The 20,910-nt window shown below is 38.6% G+C and overlaps 1 protein-coding gene and 1 long non-coding RNA gene across 15 annotated transcripts in view; both read left to right on the top strand.

Moving 5' to 3' along the window:
• Positions 1–20,910, top strand: part of SCYL2 (SCY1 like pseudokinase 2) — a 64,290-nt gene that overhangs the window by 20,205 nt on the left and 23,175 nt on the right. For all 14 annotated transcript variants that reach the window (XR_014804271.1, XR_014804273.1, XR_014804270.1 and 11 more), the window contains 3 exons: positions 9,007–9,164; positions 14,505–14,649; positions 20,017–20,166. Coding sequence is in view for 6 of the 14 variants with exons in the window: in XM_021092724.2 (XP_020948383.1) it covers positions 9,007–9,164; positions 14,505–14,649; positions 20,017–20,166 (453 nt within the window). In the remaining 8 variants the exon portion in view is untranslated. The remainder of the gene's footprint in view (positions 1–9,006; positions 9,165–14,504; positions 14,650–20,016; positions 20,167–20,910) is intronic.
• On the top strand, positions 3,211–8,565 carry LOC146403535 (uncharacterized). The gene is made up of 2 exons (XR_014804304.1): positions 3,211–3,355; positions 4,741–8,565. It is a non-coding gene; the product is annotated as an uncharacterized LOC146403535 (long non-coding RNA).

Raw genomic sequence — 20,910 nt, 5'->3', positions numbered from 1 at the left:
CTGTGGCTGAGGCCAACAGCTGCAGCTCCGATTCGACCACTAGCCTGGAAACTTCTGTATATCAAGGGTGTGCCCTAAAAAAGACAAAAAAAGAAAAGTTACTTGTGTCTTCAATGTATCTGATTAGAAATCTGTATTATTATTCCGGCTTTATGTTTCCACAAACCAAGGTCTGTTGGTTTTCATTGTTTTTGAGAGACATTCATTGAAGAAAAATTCGTAGTAAGTACTTCATGAAAGTGAAGTTAAGAATTCCTGAGAATCTTCAAGAAAAGTGTATAGTTGATTTTTTGTGGTGAAATAAAGTTCTTAGGCCAGTTTTGTTTATAAAATAAGCTGTTACAATTTTTAAAGGTTATTATTTGGATAAACTTAACCAAAGACAACATATTGAAATGGATAGATCTTTAATTATAGCTTATTAGCACTTGAAGCTGCTATTTATTTAGGCTTATGTACTATTTTTAGTTTTCTTTTTAAATGTCCATTTAGAAGCAGAGCTCAGTGGAGATACTATAAAACATTTCAAGGTGACATTACATGTAAATTGTCCAATTTAAAATATAAGTTTATTTTAGAAAGTGATATGCGGAATAAGGCACAAATCATGATTGAGCAACTTTCTGAATGTTCATGGTGAACACACCTGTGTAACCAAACATCAAAATCAGGAAAATATTGCTAATACTTCTCTTTGGCAGTCATAACCTCCTCATACACCACCCCCACCTCTTCTCTCCAGGGATAATTGCTGCTCTGTCCTTTGACACTTCAGAGTAATGTTGCCTATTTTTGAACTTTATGTGGAACCATGGCATGAACTCGTGGCTCCTTTTTCTTTTTTTTTTTTTTTTTTTTTTTTTTTTTTTTTTTTTTTTTTTTTTTTTTGTCTTTTTGTCTTTTTGTCGTTGTTGTTGTTGCTATTTCTTGGGCCGCTCCCGCGGCATATGGAGGTTCCCAGGCTAGGGGTTGAATCGGAGCTGTAGCCACCGGCCTACACCAGAGCCACAGCAACGCGGGATCCGAGCCGCGTCTGCAACCTACACCACAGCTCACGGCAACGCCGGATCGTTAACCCACTGAGCAAGGGCAGGGACCGAACCCGCAACCTCATGGTTCCTAGTCGGATTCGTTAACCACTGCGCCACGACGGGAACTCCTCCTTTTTCTTAAATTTATGTTCATGAGACACATCTGTGTTGTTGAACATAATTTTTCTTTTCATTGACATGTAGGGTACTGCTATGAACATTGTTTTGTGCTGTTGGTGCATATGACACATTAGCTAGATATGGAATTGCTGGGTAATAGCGTATGTATTTGTTCAATGCCAGAGATTTTCCACAGTGCTTATACCAATGTCCACATCCACCAGCAGTTGCGGTTTCTCCACATCCCTGCCAAACCTTTCTGGATTAGCCTTTTAAATTTTAGACATTCTGAGCAGAGGGGCTATTTAATTTTTGAAAATTCAGTGAAATATTTCCTGTTCTTCTACCTCCTAAAGTTTTGTAGTTTGATAGCTAATTAGTGGGCTTAGAGTTTATACTGCCATGATTCTGTTAGAGCTGTGAAATTGACTTAGTCTTTCTACAGAGTAGCATGTTTAGTTTTAAAATGGCTGTATAAACATAGGCACTCTTTTTTTTTATTTTAATGATTTTAATTTTTTTCAAATTTACAGTGTTCTACTGTACAGCAAGGTGACCCAGTCACACATACATATGTACGTTCTTTTTCCTCACATTATCATGCTCCATGTAGGCAGTCTTTTCAGACATAATCCTTATTTAATTTTTTTTTTCCCCAGGGTCTCACCTGCAGCATATGGAGGTTCCCAGGCTAGGGACAAAATCAGAGCTGTAGCTGTGGGCCCATGCCACAGCCACAATGCCAGATCATAGCAGCGCCAGTTCCTTAACCCACTGAGCGAGGCCGAGGATTGAACCTGTATCCTCATGGACACAAGTCAGATTTGTTTCCACTGAGCCATGATGGGAACGCCCTTATTTCATTTTTATTTATTTTTATTTTTTGCTTTTTAGGGCCACACCCACGGCATATGGAAGTTCCCAGTTTAGGGGTCAAATCAGAGCTACAGCTACAGGTCTACGCCACAGCCACAGCAACGGGGGATCTGAGCAGTGTCTGCAACCTACACAACAGCTCACAGCAACATAGGAATCTTAAGCCACTGAGCTAGACCAGGGATCAAACCGGCATCCAAATCCTAGTCGGGTTCATTAACTGCTGAGCCACAGAGGGAACTTCCCTTGTATCTTTTTATTTATTTTATTTTATTTATTTTATTTATTTTTGGTCTTTTTGCCTTTTCTAGGGCCGCTTCCATGGCATATGGAGGTTCCCAGGCTAGGGGTCCAATCGGAGCTGTAGCCACTGGCCTACACCAGAGCCACAGCAACGTGGGATCCGAGCCGCATCTGGGACCTACACCACAGCTCACGGCAACGCCGGATCCTTAACCCACTGAGCAAGGCCAGGGATCGAACCTGCAACCTCATGGTTCCTAGTCGGATTTGTTAACCACTGAGCCACGACGGGAACTCCCCTTATTTCATTTTTATTTTATTTATTTTTTGTTGTTGTTGTTGTTGCTATTTCTTGGGCCGCTCCCGCGGCATATGGAGGTTCCCAGGCTAGGGGTCGAATCGGAGCTGTAGCCACTGGCCTACACCAGAGCCACAGCAACGCGGGATCCGAGCCGCGTCTGCAACCTACACCACAGCTCACGGCAACGCTGGATCGTTAACCCACTGAGCAAGGGCAGGGACCGAACCGCAACCTCATGGTTCCTAGTTGGATTCGTTAACCATTGCGCCACGACGGGAACTCCCCTTATTTCATTTTTAAAGAGTATTTATTTGAGAGAGATTTCTGAGATGGATGCCTAGATTGGGTTTCATTAGCTTTTCTAATTTTTAATTGTAATTTATTTAAACAATTCATTAAAGAGAAATTTTTTTGGCCAAACTGTGTGTAAGTGAGAAATGTTAGCTTCATATGTATATGTCCTTTCAAAATTGAAATATTGTTGCCTTATTTGTTAAGTAGTAATATTATAACTATAAAGGCTGCTAATATGTTTAAATAATTTATAATGAAAGTGCGATATAGTTTCTATCCTACCTTTATACCTTTTACTTCTTTTCAAGTACTAGAATAATTCAAAATTTTGAAATTTCTTTGAACTTTCTTTTTTTTTTTTTTTTTGTCTTTTTGCCATTTCTTGGGCCGCTCCCGTGGCATAGGGAGGTTCCCAAGCTAGGGGTCTAATCGGAGCTGTAGCCACCAGCCTACACCAGAGCCACAGCAACGCAGGATCCGAGCTGCATCTGTGACCTACACCACAGCTCACGGCAACGCCAGATTGTTAACCCACTGAACAAGGGCAGGGATCGAACCCGCAACCTCCTGGTTCCTAGTCGGATTCGTTAACCACTGCGCCACGACGGGAACTCCATCTTTGAACTTTCTTAAATGAAGCTGGAGGGATTTATTTTTGGGGAAGATTTTTTTTTTTTTTTTTTTTTTTTGTCTTTTGTCTTTTTAGGGCTGCACTCATGGCGTATGGAGGTTCCCAGGCTAGGGGTCGAATCGGAGCTGTAGCCGCCGGCCTACACCACAGCCACAGCAACGCGGGATCTGAGCTGCGTCTGTGGCCTACACCACAGCTCACGGCAATGCCAAGATCCTTAACCCACTGATCAAGGCCAGGTATTGAACCCGCAACCTCATGGTTCCTAGTCGGATTCGTTAACCACTGAGCCACGACGGGAACTCCTATTATGATCTTTTTAATCCATTTTTGGAATAGTTTCTTTTTAAAAAATGAGGCAACTTCAGTCTTTATTTTGGCTTGAAAGTCATATTTGTTGGCCTGTTTGTTTTGCCCTGACTGCTGCATAAGCTTCATAACACACCTAGTTAAGTTACTCCTACCATGATGATAATGAAAATTGTTTGATTTAAAAAAAAATAATGCAATGAAAATTTACCTATTCGTATTTAACCACTCTACCAAATGGAGGCTTGGACACAGTCCCTTACTTAGTGCAAAATTTACATTATATTATCCAGATGCCAGTGTTCATGTTGTAAAGCTTGCTAATACATGTAGACAGAGGCATAATTATGACAAATAATTAAATTGTAAGAAATTAAAAGTTTTTCGGAGTTCCCATTGTGGCTCAGCAGTTAGCGAACCTGGCTAGCATCCATGAGGATGCAGATTCAATCCCTGGCCTTGCTCAGTGGGTTAAGGATCCCGTGTTGCTATGAGCTGTGGTGTAGGTCACAGACTCTGCTTGGATCCTGCATTGCTGTGGCTCTGGCATTAGGCCGGTGGCTATAGCTCCCATTGGACCCCTAGCCTGGGAACCTCCATATGCCACGAATGTGGCCTTAAAAAGACAAAAAGACCCCCACCCCCCAAAAAACTGAAAAATTAAAAGTTTTAAAGGAACCCATTGTGCAGAGGTGAATATGTTAGTGAAGTTGCTTAGATCAAAGATGATCATAGACTATCTCTAGTAATTTTAAGGAGTATATCTTGTTATCTTTTAGTCATCTCAACTTATTTTTAATTTAATCTGAATAAAAATTTAGATTGTTGGAATTCCCGTTGTGGCACAGCGGAAACAAATCCAACTAGAAGCCGTGAGGTTTCGGGTTCGATCCCTGGCCTTGCTCAGTAGGTTGAGGATCTGGTGTTGCTGTGAGCTGTGGTGTAGGCCGGCGGCTACAGCTCCAATTAAACCCCTTGCCTGGGAACCTCCATATGCCGTGGGCGCAGCCCTAAAAAAACAAACAAAAAATTTAGATTTGTTTTATTATTTTTGAGAAAGAAACATTGTCCCAAAAATCACATAAAAAATGAAGAGTATGATACTTGGCAGTCACTACTGGCCAGTCATGAAAAGTCCATAAAATAAGGATTTCATGGAATGTGTATGTTTCAGAAACTCTTTAGTGGCTCTGAGGCATAGGTTAGTGGAGTTCATGATTGCTATTAGGGAGTCCTAGACCCAGTGGTATATTCCAACTCAGATTTTATTACTTACATTATCTTGTTTTCAGCGAGAGTTCAACTGTGTAGTTGTAGTGAGCAAAGTAGCTTTTAAAAATTGTAAATTAAACACTGTAAACTAGCTGTAATGGAAAAAATAAAAATCATTTAAAAAGTTAGGTCCATATCAAAAGACATAGCCTCCATTTTGACAAATATTAATTTTTAGAAAAGGTAACTTATTTCAGCCTTTTCTGTTTAAAGGTATGATATTGAGAAAAAAATGCTTTTTATTTATGGGTAACTCTCTTTCCCAATGTATTTTAAAGAATAGGAAGTAAATAAATAATAGAGTGCCAAATGTTGCTTACATTTGTTTTAGTAATTTTTGTAAAAATATCCTCAAGACAGTTTTTATCTTTTGATGGCAGCATCATTGGTGTAAGAAAGTTCCTGGGCCAGGGGTCAAATTGAAGCTGCACCTGTGGCCTACACCACAGCCAGGGCAGCATCAGATCCATAACCCATTGAGCAAGGCCAGGGATTGAACCTGCATCCTCACAGAGACACTGTCCATGCCTTAACCTTCGGAGCCAGAACGGGAACACCATAAAGAGCCTCAAATTTTAATTAGAATTAACAGTTGTTGAATCTTAGTGGAAGATATATTAGCTGATCACACAACCTCAGTTTTTCTATGTATTTGAAAATTTTCATAATGAAAAGTTGAAAAACATTTCGATTTAAGCTGATGTTGAAATGCTTCTAGTAATTGCTTATCTTTATTGACCACCAATAGACAATAGATATCTGAATGTCTTCTCAGTGTAGCTCTTTTGGTGGATACAAAGATACTTAAGGCATGATTTCTTTCTTCAAGAAACTTACAATGTATGTAAAATATATATGGGAGTTCCCATTATGGCTTAGAGGATTGAGAACCTGATTAGTATCCATGAGACTGCAGGTTTGATCACTGCCTCACTCAGTGGGTTAAGGATCTAGCATTGCCATGAGCTTTGGTGGAAGTTGCAGACGAGACTCAGGTCCCTCTTTGCTGTGTCTGTGGCATAGGCCAGCAGCTGGATCTCCAATTCAGCCCCTAACCTGGGAACTTCCATATGCTGCAGGTGCAGCCCTAAAATAAATACATTTATGGATAGGATTTTTATACAAGTGATATGTGTTAGCAGAGGGGTAGTGCAGTGTAGTAGAAGGAAGAAATACATTAGAAGTTAGATAATAGTCTATTTTGATAAAAGATTTTGAGGTGTGGGTTAAGAGTTTTACGAAGTCAGAATCAGGCCTAAAGATTAGTTAATAATTTACTTTGTTGACAGTGGTTAATTTTAATTAACTGATTGGAACAAAGAGAAAATATTTTTAAGATAGTTGAAAACGTATTCTGATCTATGTAGGAATCTTTCTTCTTTGGCCTAAAACAGTGAATGAATGTCTGAGAAAAAGATTGTGTTGTTTCTTTTTCTATGAACTGTAGTGTTCTTCCTTCAGGGTGGTGAAATTGTAGGAGTTCCAGAGTCATTTCACATAATCTTTTTAAAGATTTGAAACATCTTGAAAAAATAAACACATTTAAATTAGGTGCATTTATAAAACGTGTTAGGACACTTACTAAAATAAGATTGTACACATGAATAGTGAATTAGGAACTTGAACATGCAGGTCATTTGTTTTTAGTTCAAATTAATCTTACCTAATGCTCTTAGCTCCTGTTTGTTCTGTGTCTCAAAATGATCAGAAGAGCTAAGACTGTGTAGGTGTGTATATACAAATATATGTGTGTGTGTATATATATATGTACATTGATATATATGTGTATATATATAGTTTGTATATACATCTACATGTTCTCATCCGAGTGGTTTTCCTGGAGTCTTGTTATTTTTTATTTGGCTCTCTTATTTTTGGAGAGACAGTATGGTGTATTGGCTAAAAATGTGACCCCTAGAATTAGACTGACTGGGTTTGAAACTTGATTCCTCATCTTACCAATTGTGATATCTTAGATAATATGTTTATCTTTTCTACAGTGTCCTCATCTATGAAATGACGATAATAACTTGTCTCACTGGTTACTGTGAGGAATAGAATAATTTCTAAAATGTACACAAATGCTTAGGAAGTGGGATGTTCAATTTGAGTTACTAAGTAGTCTCTTTATGTTATAACTTTTCAGAGACTCATTCCTCTGAAGTCTTTAAGTCATTTATATATGTATAAGGAGCTTACACACCTTAAACAAACTCCAACTTAAAACAAGTTGTGTTTTGAGAAATTTATTGATTTGGAATTCTGTAGTGAATCTCTCTTGGGTAATTAAGGTGCCAGGCTAGCTTGTGAAGGCAATAATCATAATGTAGCAAAAATGATTAGAAGAGAACAGCAATAAAATGGAAAAATAGTGTGTTGGTATCAACTCAAAGATAGTAGAGTAATAGTAGTTTTAATTAAAGGCTTTTTTAAAAAATTTAGTTCCCCAATACATTATTTACTTTTTTTTTTCCTACTGTAAGGGTTTTTGTTGTTGTTGTTGTTGTTGTTGCTGCTGTTGCCATTTCTTGGGCCGCTCCCGCGGCATATGGAGGTTCCGGCTAGGGGTCGAATCGGAGCTATAGCCACCGGCCTATGCCAGAGCCACAGCAACGTGGGATCCGAGCCGCGTCTGCAACCTACACCACAGCTCACGGCAACGCCGGATCGATAACCCACTGAGCAAGGCCAGGGATCGAACCCGCAACCTCATGGTTCCTAGTCAGATTCGTTAACCACTGCGCCACGACGGGAACTCCACTGTAAGGGTTTTTGAAAGAGACTTTTATAGACATTCTGAGTCATTCAAAATCTTCTCAAGAGTTTGGGAAGGCTAGCATCAATTCTTCACTAACTTTACTTCCAACTCTCTCAGTTGTCTTGCATTTATGGTGGAGATCTAGCATCACTGATGTATTACGCAGTGGTAGTGTATCACCTGCTAATATGACTATTTTTTGACTGATTTATTAAGATTGGGTAACTGGTTGGGAACTCTTTTTCTTTGGGTAACTGAAGAATGAAAGAGAGAAGAAAGTGAAGGAGGTTGCGTGCTTTTAGTAGTATAAAATAAGCTATGACTGGTCTCAGAGTGGTGATAGGGGAGCAGTTTCCTGTACTGGTAACCGTTCCCAGTTACCACGCAAAGTAAGATGGGGATCGGGTGGAAGGGGAAAGTATGGGTTATTCATGTGTAAAAGGTGCCTGCAAACTGGGTTTTTGTGTAAATAAGCACTCCTCGACATGATGTTTCTTTCAAAAAGCATTTCAAGATTTTGTAGTGTAATCCAGAGTTATCATTCTGCATAACACTGTGAATTTTTTTACATTTTAACTTTTATTTATTTTTTATTTTATTGCTCTTTAGGGCCCCATCCATAGCATGTGGACATTCTCAGGCTAGGGGTTGAATTGGAGCTGCAGCTGCTGGCCTATACCACAGCCGCAGCAACATGGTTACTGAGCCATGTTTGCAGCCTACACCACAGCTCACAGCACTGCTGGATCCTTAACCCACTGTGAGCAAGGTCAGGGATCAAAACCTTTATCCTCATGGGTACTAGTCGGGTTCATTACCGCTGACCCACAATGGGAACTTCCTTAACTTTTATTTGAATTCTAGTTAAATAAGATATTACTACATAGAGGATAACACATTACACACAGTTTGTGTGTATTTGATACCAGAGTTCGGAGATGGAGATTTTCCTGTATTCTCCTGGGATAAGGACTCTGAGTCTCATACCCTTAAAAATATTTAGATTTAGTAATCATGAAGAAACCAACTTTTTGATACTGAAAAATATTACAATGGTGCTAAAATTTTCGTAGCATTAGTTTATAGTTGTTTCTATTTGTAGACTGTTGTGACAAAAATAAAACTTTGTTACTTTTATATATTGATTGAAATTACACAATTCTTTTATTAGGAAGTGGCTGTTTTTGTCTTTGATAAAAAGTTGATTGACAAATATCAAAAATTTGAAAAGGATCAAATCATCGATTCTCTAAAACGAGGAGTCCAACAGTTAACTCGACTACGACACCCTCGACTTCTTACTGTTCAGCATCCTTTAGAAGAATCCAGGTAAATTTTTATAAAAACGTATAAACAAATAGTTTAGAAAAAATAACATCTGTATTTGAAATCTGTCAATGCAGTATACTGTCAGTAAAAAGTCCTTTTAAACTGAGTGTTGAGTTCTTATGGATTAGTTATTTAAAATGTATTTACATATGTATGTCTCTTTTTGAAATATTAATATAAATTTTCTTCACATTTGCCATGAGTCTTTTTGTTTACTCTGTGCTAAGACTACAGCAGTCCAACTGAAAGATGCAAGAGAAGTACAGAATAAGTCCCTGCCTGATAGTAGTAGTTCTTGTTAACTTGCTAAGGATTCCTTCTCCCCTTGTCATTGTTTCAGTATTTGGAGGCTATTTTTGTGTGTTCCAGGTAGTACTGTTCTAGACATTTAACCTTTTACTGTGTGCCGCATGTTAGTTCATAGCCCTCAGTTATTCCAGCGTCTTTTTTTCTCAAGATGAGCTTGGGAATGCTTGCTGAGAATGACAATAAAATGAAGCTTATGTTGTGTATCTTAACTGAATCCTAAAGCCTGTGTTGCTTTTAATACTCCTTTAGATAGCGTAGCTATCTAAAGCTATAAACCTTGTCCACATTACTCATAACCCCTAATTCCTTCCTTCCTTCCTTCCTGCTTAGCACTGTATTTGCTTCTTTTAATTCAGAAGATCTTAACCAAATGGTTTGCCAGTTGTATTTTGTGGATAGGATAGAGAAAGAACAGGCAGGTGGAGAAACCTAACTGGCACGGTTCCAGGCTTCCCGTCTCCCTTCAACCAGGTCAATTTGGCTTTTATCTGTTTTATATTTTGGATTTCTACGTAGTTCTTACTTTAGAATCTTCAGTTATCCATTGTCATTTACCCACCACCCCCAAGGGCACAGAATCTTTTGTTTCAACCTAAAAGGAAAAAGCCTAATACTTACCATGTGAAAAACTCTACTAAGTACTTTACATTTAATTAATTAATTCATTAATTAATTCATTTTTTAAGCCCGCACCTGTGGCATATGGAGATTCCCAGGCTAGGAGCTGAATTGGAGCTACAGCTGCCGGCCTAGACCACAGCCACAGCCACGCAGGATTCAAGCTGCATCTGTGACCTACTCCACAGCTCATGGCCACGCTGGATCCTTAACCCACTGAGCAAGGCCGGGAATTGAACCCGCAACCTCATGGTTACTAGTCGGATTTGTTTCTGCTGCGCCACGGCGGGAACTCCTCTATATTTAACCCACTTAATTCTCATTATCATGTGGAAGAACTGGGAATCAGAGCTACTGCTTAAGCTAGACAGTTACGGCACTCTGATTCCTGAGTCATGCTGTGCCTACCCAGAAATATGCTTATATGTATGTCTTATATCGTAATATTTTACTACCCTTTTTGTCGGTAAACCCAAAGAAGACTGTACTTGTTATATCTTATGTGACATTCACTATTATGAACCCTTGTTCTCAAGGTGGACTCAGTTTAATGTGCCACACTTGTCCTGAGCTTTTGTGCATTTGTGCTGTTTCCTCTGGAGTGTCTATCAGTGTTTATAGTGCATTTGTGCTGTTTCCTCTGGAGTGTCTATCAGTGTTTATAGTGTCACATATTAGAAACCTGCCCACCTTTGTTATTTTAACTTGTATTTTATCAATACATTTTAGGTCTCTTGAAAGGAGAAAGACCAGTGTTGTATCTTTTTCTCTGCCCATGCAGCTTCTTCTATAGTGATTTAAATATTATAGAACTATGGTGTTCCCATCATGGCTCAGTGGTAATGAACCTGTCTAGTATCCATGAGGATGAGGGTTCGATCCATGGCCTTGCTCAGTGGATTAAGGATCCGGCATTGCCGTGAGCTGTAGTGTAGGTTGTAGATGCGGCTCAGATGTGGTGTGGCTGTGGCTGTGGTGTAGGCCAGCAGCTGCAGCTCTGATTTGACCCCTAGCCTGGGAACTTCCATAAGCTGCAGATGTGCCCCCCCCCTAAAAAAAAGCAAAAAAAAAAAAAGATAAATAAATATAGAACTAGGACTTTATTGGCATTCATGAATAGAGATAATTCAAAGATTACCTTGATGCATTTTCAATTATAGTTGTAAAAATAACAATAGCCTTGATATATGAACACTTTAGGGAAGGAAAAAATAGCTTCCAGTTTTTAATGACTTAATGTGGAGATGATGGAATTATCCAAAAGAAATGTGCTATAGAAAAGTAATCCAGGTGAAAGTCCAGAATTGGTGATATGTATGAGGGTAAGTAACATAGAGACAGTAATTAAAACCATGAAAAAAATGAATTTCAAGAGCAGGAGTCAAAGTTCTGAGGACAGAACTTGAAATGTAGAGGGGAAAGACGAGCCAGGAAAAGAAACTGGAGGAATCATGTCATCTGGAAAGAGAAAAATTGACAGCATGTTATGGAAGCCAAAGGAGGGAAGAAGGGACTCCCTGACACTAGGGAGCACCAAGGGAAAGGGGAGGAAGGACCGAGAAGAATCCATTGCATTTGACTAGTGAGAGATTGTTAGTGATATTCAGTAATTTCAGTAGGAGGGCAGTTTGGAACCCAGCAGAAAAGACATCACCGTGTGAATAAAGTCCAGTAGGAGGAACTCAAAGGAAATTTCAGGAGGATAGTTGAATCATTAATATACTAAGGTGAAGTTTAGGGAAATGGAATCATTCTTGTTAGATGAACTTTACTTTTTTAAGATGGGAAGTGGATAATAGGTGAGTAGTGGGTAAAGCAGGCCATGGAGAGTTAATATGAGAGGGTTATGAAGAGATGTTTTTTTTTTTTTTTTTTTTTTTTTTTGTCTTTTTAGGGCTATACCCCCGAATATGGAGGTTCCCAGACTAGGGGTCTAATTGGAGTTGTAGCCGCCGGCCTACGCCACAGCAACGCAGGGTCTGAGCCGCGTCTGCAACCTACACCACAGCTCAAGGCAACGCCGGATCCTTAACCCACTGAGCAAGGGCAGGGATCGAACCCAAAACCTCATGGTTCCTAGTCGGATTTGTTTCCGCTGTGCCACGACGGAAACCCCTTTTATATTATTTTGGTTTTTATTTTTTTAATTTTTTTGTCTTTTTAGGGCCGCACCAGCAGCACATGGAAGTTCCCAGGCTAGGGGTCAAATCAGAGCCATAGCTGCCGGCCTATGCCACAGCCACAGCAACACTGGTTCTGTGCCATGTCTGTGACCTATTTTTTGGCCACATCCATGGTATGTGGAAGTTCCCAGGACAGGGTTCAAACTCACGCCACAGTTGGTGCTTGCACCATAGCTGTGGCAATGCCGGATCCTTCACCCGCTATGGTATAATGGAACTTGTTAGTACGTGTCTTTAGACTATGAGTTTACAAAGAATTGGATTTTGTTTCTCCCTTGAGCTTATGAGATGAGCAATAGAGTAAAAGAAACCTGTGATGATTACTGTAGGGTTAATAAGGGTTAGCTCAGTAAAAGGTAGTAAGGGTGATGATTATTTATTGTTGAGGTAGTAGAGAGAAAGAAAGGAATCCCTGTAGTCAGGACTGAAGACTTCAAATTTGTTGAATAAAAATACTGGAAAGCTAGATTTTAGGTGGAGGTAGTAAAAGAGTAGGAGATGAATGGCTAGTAAATATCTGTGGCTGGGGCAAGTGGTCCTTGTGAAAGGATGTAACCCTTCTGGTATGTAACTGTCCATAATGATGATGGAAATAAATTTTCATGAAAGATAATGCCTCCAAGCTTGAAGAATAATCACATATTGATAAGACCAGGGTTAATTTTGTGGTCAAGCCAGAAGGGAAAAAAATGAGTTACTAAAATAAATGAGTCCTGGGAATCATTGGAAACTATAGAGAAGCCTTAGGAGTATTTGAGCAGTTTTCCTCCAATACAGTTTAGCAAATGAAAGTCCAATTTCCACTGCGTTAATGAGCTTTTTATGAGAGTGAAGAACAAGATGTAGATCATCATCCTTCGTAATAACTGAGTGAGCAGGACAATGCGATTTTCTTCTTCAATCTAAGCACCTCTGTCTCTCTCATACATATTAAGCTTCTGCATATGCTTTCATTTGAAAAATGGGTTCACGTTACTCAGGTATTACTGACAGATGGAACAGTAAAAGGCATATTTGCTATTAAGAAGTTACCGTCCAGGTGCAGAGGCTTGATATAACTTTGTTACTACACTACCTGGTAGACAGATCTTCATTGCCAGAGCCTAAGCTCAAAGGCATAAAATGTTAGGACCTGAGTCTCAAATGCTTGGCGATTATGGCAATCGTAAACAGTTATTGAGCTTACATGTTAGTCAACATGTTATACACTTTATGTGCATTTGCTCATTTGATCGTCACAGTAACCCTTAAAGGTGGTCTTTTATCACCGTTTCACAAAAAGCAAAGTGAGGCTCAGAGCCATGGCCTCCAAATTCACCAACAAGGAACCGGGATGCTGGGACTTAAGTTAGATGTTTGTCTTCAGAGCTTGAGCTCTTGATAATTACTCTCCAGGCTTATTGAGTGTTAATATCTATCATTTTCTGAATTTCTAAACATTCTTATATTCAAAGAACAATAATTTTAAAAATTGGAAAACTGTAACACCTTTAAAAATGATATATAAAATAGATAAAGCAAAGCTGCTCTGAGATTGAAGCAGGAATGTGGGAATTGGAGCTGTGCCCTGTCCCTCTTTCTGACTCCTTGCTCCAGAGATGTCTGTAGGAAATTTACAGGTTCCTTTAAGCATACTCTGAAAATTATAACCTTAGAAATAAGGATAATGTCATAGGTGTAATGTTACAATATTTTAATTTATTTGTTTTCCATAGAGAATATCATTCAAAAAGCACATTGAAATAATGTTTTATTTCCTGACAAGTTTAAAAAATTTATCGTAACTATCATAACACTTATTTTAAAGACTAAGTGGAAGTTCCCATCGTAGCGCAGTGGTTGATGAATCCGACTAGGAACCATGAGGTTGCAGGTTTGATCCCTGGCCTCACTCAGTGGGTTAAGGATCCGACGTTGCCGTGAGCTGTGGTGTAGGTCGCAGATGCGGCTCGATCCCATGTTGCTGTGGCTGTGGAGTAGGCCGGCGGCTACAGCTCCTATTAAGCCCCTAGCCTGGGAACCTCCACATGCTGTGGGTGAGGCCTTAGAAAAGGCAAAAGGACAAAAAAAAAAAAAAGACTAAGTGATTTATCCTCTATAATTGATGAAAAGCTTCTTCATGTTGCTTTGTTGGTCTAAGTATGTTACATTCATGCTGAAAATAAATCTAAAATCATCTACCTTGTTGATAGTTAAATAAGACAACTAATATTTTTCTTTTTTAAAACAGGGATTGCTTGGCGTTTTGTACAGAACCAGTTTTTGCCAGTTTAGCCAATATTCTGGGTAACTGGGAAAATCTACCATCCCCTGTATCTCCAGACATTAAGGATTATAAACTTTATGATGTAGAAACCAAATATGGTTTGCTTCAGGTATGTATTTTTATTCATCCTGTGGAAGGAATATTTTCCTTCAAAATTGTTTTTGGCCATTTCATACTTAGCCATATAAACTGCTTTATGTAAACCTTTAGGTCAAGTTATTTAATTAACCTTTGGAGAAGGGCCCTTGTTGATTGGTGGATGTGGTGGTTCTTTTTTATTTTTTCGAATTATAAACTTTTTGAATGCATTTCATAAATGCTTTCCACTTTTTCTAATTTTCCTTCCCCTTCCCTACCAAAATATCTTAAGTTTTATAGGGAAATTTATATAGTAGATTCTTTGTTTTTTGGGGACAGAGGTCATTTTATTCATTATTTTTTAACAGCGTTATTAAGGTATAATTAATTGGTATACAATAAACTTCACATATTCAAAATACACAGTTTTATAAGTTTATAGGTGAAGCCATCACCACAATCAGAATAATGCACATATCCATGACCCTCCGCAGTTTCCTCATCCCCATCGTAATCCTTCCCTCCTCCTTGCTATTTTTTTGTCTCTCATCACAGGAGAGCACTGACTTGCTTTCTGTCACTTTGACTCAGTTTATATTTTCCAGACTTTTTAGAAATAAAATCATACATACGTATTCTTTTTTTGGCCTGGCTTTTTTCACTCCAACCTAATTATTTTGATATTCATTTGTGTAGTTGTGCATATCAGTATTTCTTTTCTTGTTGAGTCCATTGCTGTAGTCCATTGATGGCTATACCATAGTTTGCTGTCCATTCATCTGTTGTTGATAAGTTGGGTTGTTTCCAGTTTTTCACTGTTGCAAATAAAGCTGCTCTGAATTTTCATGCACAAGATTTTTATGGACGTATGTTTTCATTTCTCTTGGTTAATTACCTAGAAGTTTAATGGCTAGAGCAAATGGTTTGTATATATTTCATTTTTTAAGAAACTGAAAAAGTTTTCCCAATGGTAGTACCATTTTACATTTCCATTGTGATATATCCAAGTTATGTTTTTTCATGTCTTTGTAAAACTTGGTATGCTTGGCCCTTTTAATTGTAGCCATTCTGATAGGTATTCAGTGGTTTCTCACTGGAGTTTTAATTTGCATTGCCTTGATGAATAACGATGTTCAACACCTTTTCATATCTTTCTTTGCCATCTAAATATGTTTTTTGTCCTATTCAAGTCCTTTGCCTATTTTTGAATCAGGTTGTTTTTTTGTCACTGAGTTGTAGGACTTCTTCATATATTCTGGCTATTAACCTCTTCTCAGATACATGATTTGCAAATATTTTCTCTCATTTTGTGGGCTGCCTTTTCACGCTCTTGATTTTTGTCCTTTGATGCACAGAAGTTTTTTTCTTTTTCTTTTTTTTTTTTGACTGCGCCCACAGCAGAAAGAAGTTCCCAGGCCAGAGACTGAACCATAGACTGAACCAGAGACAGTGCCACATCCTTAACTGCTAGGCAGGGAACTCCTTACTTTGATATATACAATTTATGTATTTTTTCTTCTGTTGGCTACGCATTTGGTTTCATACCCCAGAAGTCATTGCCAAATCTAGTATCATAAAGCTTTTCCCCTATGTTCTAAGACTTTTAGAGTTTTAAGTCTCACAATCAGGCTTCTGAATAATTTTGAGGTAATTGTTATACACGATTTCAGGTAAAGGTCCAGTTTCATTCTTTTGCATGTGCTTGTCCAGTTCTCCAGCACCCTTTGTTGCAACTTATGTCCTATCCCCATTTAATAGTCAGTCTAGGAGTTCCCACCGTGGCACGGTGGTTAACGAATCTGACTAGGAACCATGAGGTTGCAGGTTCGATCCCTGACCTTGCTCAGTGGGTTAAGAATCCAGTGTTGCTGTGAGCTGTATAGGTTGCAGATGCAGCTCGGATCCGGAGTTGCTGTGGCTCTGGTGTAGGCTGGTGGCTACAGCTCCGATTAGACCCCTAGCCTGGGAACCTCCATATGCCACGGGAGCCGCCCTAGAAAAAGCAAAAAGACAAAAAAAAAAAAAAAAAGTCAGTCTAGATACCTTTGTCAAAAATCATTTGACCATATACGCTAAAGTTTATTTCTGGATGTCCTGTTCTATTCCATTGAGCTATATGTCTGTTTTTATCCCAGAACCACATTGTTTTATGACCTAGCTTTGTGGTAAGCTTCTGAATTTTTTACTCCCCAACCGTAGAATGGTACCAGAGGTTAACTGAGATAATTATTAAAGCAGCTACCAAATTAGTAGCTCAAATATTCAAAAAGCATTCAATAAAATTTTTTGCCTTGTAAAGACAGAAGCGCTTTCCTAGACTTGAAAAATGCTACATAATTTATGAATTATTTGAGGAATAAACATTTTTTAAAATGTAAATCATATATGAGTTTCATAGGTTCACATTTGTTAGAACTTGAGAACATTCATTTGAAAAATATTATTAAGCCTCTAATCGCTGTTGTACTAGTTGCTAAGGATAAATATTTAGACAGACGAAGCAGTTTGCAACTCAAGGGGTGGTGAAAAATGAAGTTGAAGAGATAGCAAAAGACCTTATTGGTATTGGGGAACACTGAAGGATTTTAAGTAGGGCAAATGACCTACTCTGATATGCATTTTTTTCTTTTTTTTTTTGGCAATCCCAGGCCAGGGGTCAGATCTGAGCCGCAGTTGTGACCAATTCTGCAGCTGTGGCAACACCAGATCTTTAACCCACTGTGCCAGGCTGGGGATTGAACTTGCATCCTAGTGCCCCTGATCCTGTTGTGCCACACTGGAAACTCCTCATGTGCATTTTTAGAGCTGTCATTCTAGAAGAGTGGAATTTTGGGGTTGGGAAATGTATGGGGGATAATCCCTACTATATAGAGTTATTTTCAGAATCATATGTGTAAATTCGTAAGTGCTTAGCATAGGTGCTTAAGTGTTAAAAATAGTTAATTATAGTTTTTTAAAGTCTGAGTCAAAAATCATAGGAAGGACTAGAGGTACATGCAGATGAAGTTATGCAGAAGTAGAATAGGCCCTACTTGGGAGTTGGGAATGGTGTGGAGTCTAATATGATTTCTCACACTTATTAAGAAGTGAATATACCATCATTTTAAGTAATTCACCAGCTGGAACCTTAGACTCAGTGACTTGCTCAAAGTTGCGTGGCTAGTAAGTGATGAAGTGGGCACAGGAATCCAGATATCTTCTAAAATAGAACTCTTTTTTCTTTTTTAATTTTTTGCTTTTTAGGGCTGCACCTGTAGCATATGAAGATTCCCAGGCTAGAGGTCCAATCAGAGCTGAAGTTGCCAGCCTATGCCACAGCCACAGCAGTGCAGGATCTGAGCCATGTCTGCAGCCTACACCACAGCTCATGGCAATACTGGATCCTTGATCCACTGAGCGTGGCTAGGATCGAACCTGCATCCTCATGGGTATTAGTTGGGTTCCATACTGCTGAGCCATGATGGGAACTCTTATAGTAGTACTCTTTATCTTCTTTACTCCTGACTTGCTTTGATGTTGAAAACTGTAAAGTTTTTTTTAGAGAATTTATTCTCATACTTGTGCATTCGTTAAGCAAATATGTATTGGACAGCCGTAGTTCTGGCATAGTTCTGGGTGCTGAAGGAATGGTAGTGAACAAGACGGATACAAATTCTTACCTTTTGGAACTTACATTCTCATGGGGGAAGAAAGAAGATTAAGTAAATATATAGTTCATTAGGCCATGATTAAGTGCTTGAGGAAAAAAAGGGAAGGGAGAGGAAGGAATAGTTTGGATGGGAGTAAAAGGGGACTTGCACTCTTGAATGGGGTAGTCAGGAAATCCCACTGAAGAGGGGACAGTTAAGACCTGAAAACAAAAAACCCAAAGAAGCCAGCCATATGTGTATCTGGGGAAAGTATGATCTAGGTAGAGAGAACATCAAGTGCAAAGTCCTCGAGACAGAATCATGCATAACATGTTTAAGGAATAGTGAAATACCTGCAATAGTGGAGGAGGAGTAAGTGAGAAGACAAGTAGTAGGAGATAAAGTCAGAAAGTTAATAGTGGTTAGGGCTTGTTAGGCCTTGAAAGTCAGAGAACTCTTTGGATTTTACTCTGTGAAAAAGGAAAAGTCCTTGGAAGATTTTGATCAGGAAAGTGACATGATATGGATTATGTTTTAGCAGAATTACTCTACTTGGTGTATTGAGAATTAAAATATGTAGAAGAGTAGGAGCAGAGAGAAGGTAGATGGCTGCTACAGTCATATAAGCCAGGGATGCTGATGGTCCAGAGCAGGGAAGATGATAAGACAAGATCGAAAGGTAAGTATATTTTGCTGGTGAAGGTATTGGGATTTGTAGACGGATTTGGTATATGAGAACATTAGAGCAATGCAAGATAACTCAAAAGATTTTTGTCTCAAGCAAATGGATAAATGAAGTGACCCCTAAATGGTATGAGAAAGACTGCAGGAGGAGAGAATTGAATTGTAGAGGAAGCTCAGTTTGGGATTTTTCTAAGATTGAGATGTTCATAAAACATTGAAGGAGAGACAAGTCAAGGAAGCAGGCAGATAACCAAGTCTGGAGTTTTGAACAGAGGCCTAGGCTGGAGATACTTGGGAGGAATTAACACGTAGATGGTATTTAAAGCTGTGAGAACACTGAGAAAGAGTAGATGGAAAATTCAGAAGTCTAAACATTGAGTCCAAGAAAGAGGTTAGGGTGATGAAGAGGAATCAGCAAAATAGACTGAAAGGAATAACCAATGGAGTTGGAGGAAAAGCTGGGAGAGTGGCGTCCTACCGATCAGAGAGCATTAGTTTGCGAAAATCTACTCTCAGAAATCCAGTCTTCTTTTTTTGAAACAAAGTCCATGGTAATTTCAGGCACAGATATAAAATTACCAAATACTACTCCAATGTGTGAATGAGTGAACATCAGTTAATATTTGAAAATTGAGCACAATACTATTCAGAAAAACTTAATTTCAATATGAAGCGTAAATACATAAAAATATTAAGAATTAGAATCAAATTGACAAAGGTATTTCTTGGTATTTACTGTATGTTAACGCAGAAACCAAAGATTCTCTCGCTTTTCAGACTCGGGAACTAAATAAATTTGGGTAGCAAAGTGCTTTACTACTGTCTTTTCTTTTGCTTAGCTGCATATGGAAAGGAACTTAATAAATAGTTGTACTCTGTTGTTATACTTGGGTTTTTCCTGATGTTGCTGAGATTTCCCTGGCAACTGAGAATATCTACATTTCTGTATTTATAATGAAACTTAATTATTACCTGACATAAAAATCTTTTATTGGGAGAAGCAGCAAATAAGATTTTCATGAGACATTATTGTAATTGCAAGGAATTTTATTTAATGTAAAAATATCTTTTTTTTCCACTTACAGGTTTCTGAAGGATTGTCATTTTTGCATAGCAGTGTGAAAATGGTTCATGGAAATGTTACACCTGAAAATATAATATTAAATAAAAGTGGAGCCTGGAAAATAATGGGCTTTGATTTTTGTGTATCATCAACCAATCCTTCTGAACAAGAGGTAATGAAAGTTTAGTCTTCTAATTTTTTAAAGCTCTGGAAATTTGTAATTGCACCTGGAATAGATTGGAGAACTTACAACCCTGGTAAATGTGGTACAATGGTATGTTTAAATATATAGTTTTATAGAAAATTTCTCTGGGAGTTCCTGCTGCGTGGAGCAGCAGGTTAAGGATCTGGCTTTGTCTCTGTGTTGGCATGGGTTCAATTCCCAGCCCAGCGACATGGATCTGGTGTTGCTGCAGCCTGTGGTGCAGGTTGCAGCTGTGGCTTGGATTCAGTCCCTGACCTGGGAACGTCCATATGCCACAGGTGTGTCTCTTGTACCTAAGAGTATTTAGCTTATTAATTCATTAAGTATTTGCTTAATGCTAACACTTTCTTAACTATTGAGTTAGGTAGGCTTTTTTTCCCTCAGGATGTCAGATATACTAACAAACCTTGTGAATCTCTAGCAGTGTTTCTCTAACTTATTGGACTACAAAATCTTTACGGAGCATGATAACAACTGAAGCAGTGAAAATAATAGCTAACATTTATTGAAGCACTTTTCTATACACTTTTAATGTATTTACTTATTATCTGCACAACTGAGTAAGGTATAGGAATAATATGATGAGTTAGGCTCATAGACTAAAATAACCTTCTTAAGTTTAAGTAGGTAGTAAGTGGTAGAGCTAGGATTTGAACCCAGTATTTCTGGTTCCATAGCACCTGTTACTTAGTGATTATGATACCTGCCTAT

The sequence above is a fragment of the Sus scrofa genome, chromosome 5, assembly GCF_054392235.1.
Source record: "Sus scrofa isolate SSC_HxYL_T2T_F1_AM1 chromosome 5, Sscrofa_HxYL_maternal_Yorkshire_Landrace_v2.0, whole genome shotgun sequence".
Classification (NCBI taxonomy): Eukaryota; Metazoa; Chordata; class Mammalia; order Artiodactyla; family Suidae; genus Sus; species Sus scrofa.
The sequence above is the reverse complement of the archived record's forward strand: the minus strand, read 5'-3'. Positions and strand labels throughout refer to the sequence as shown.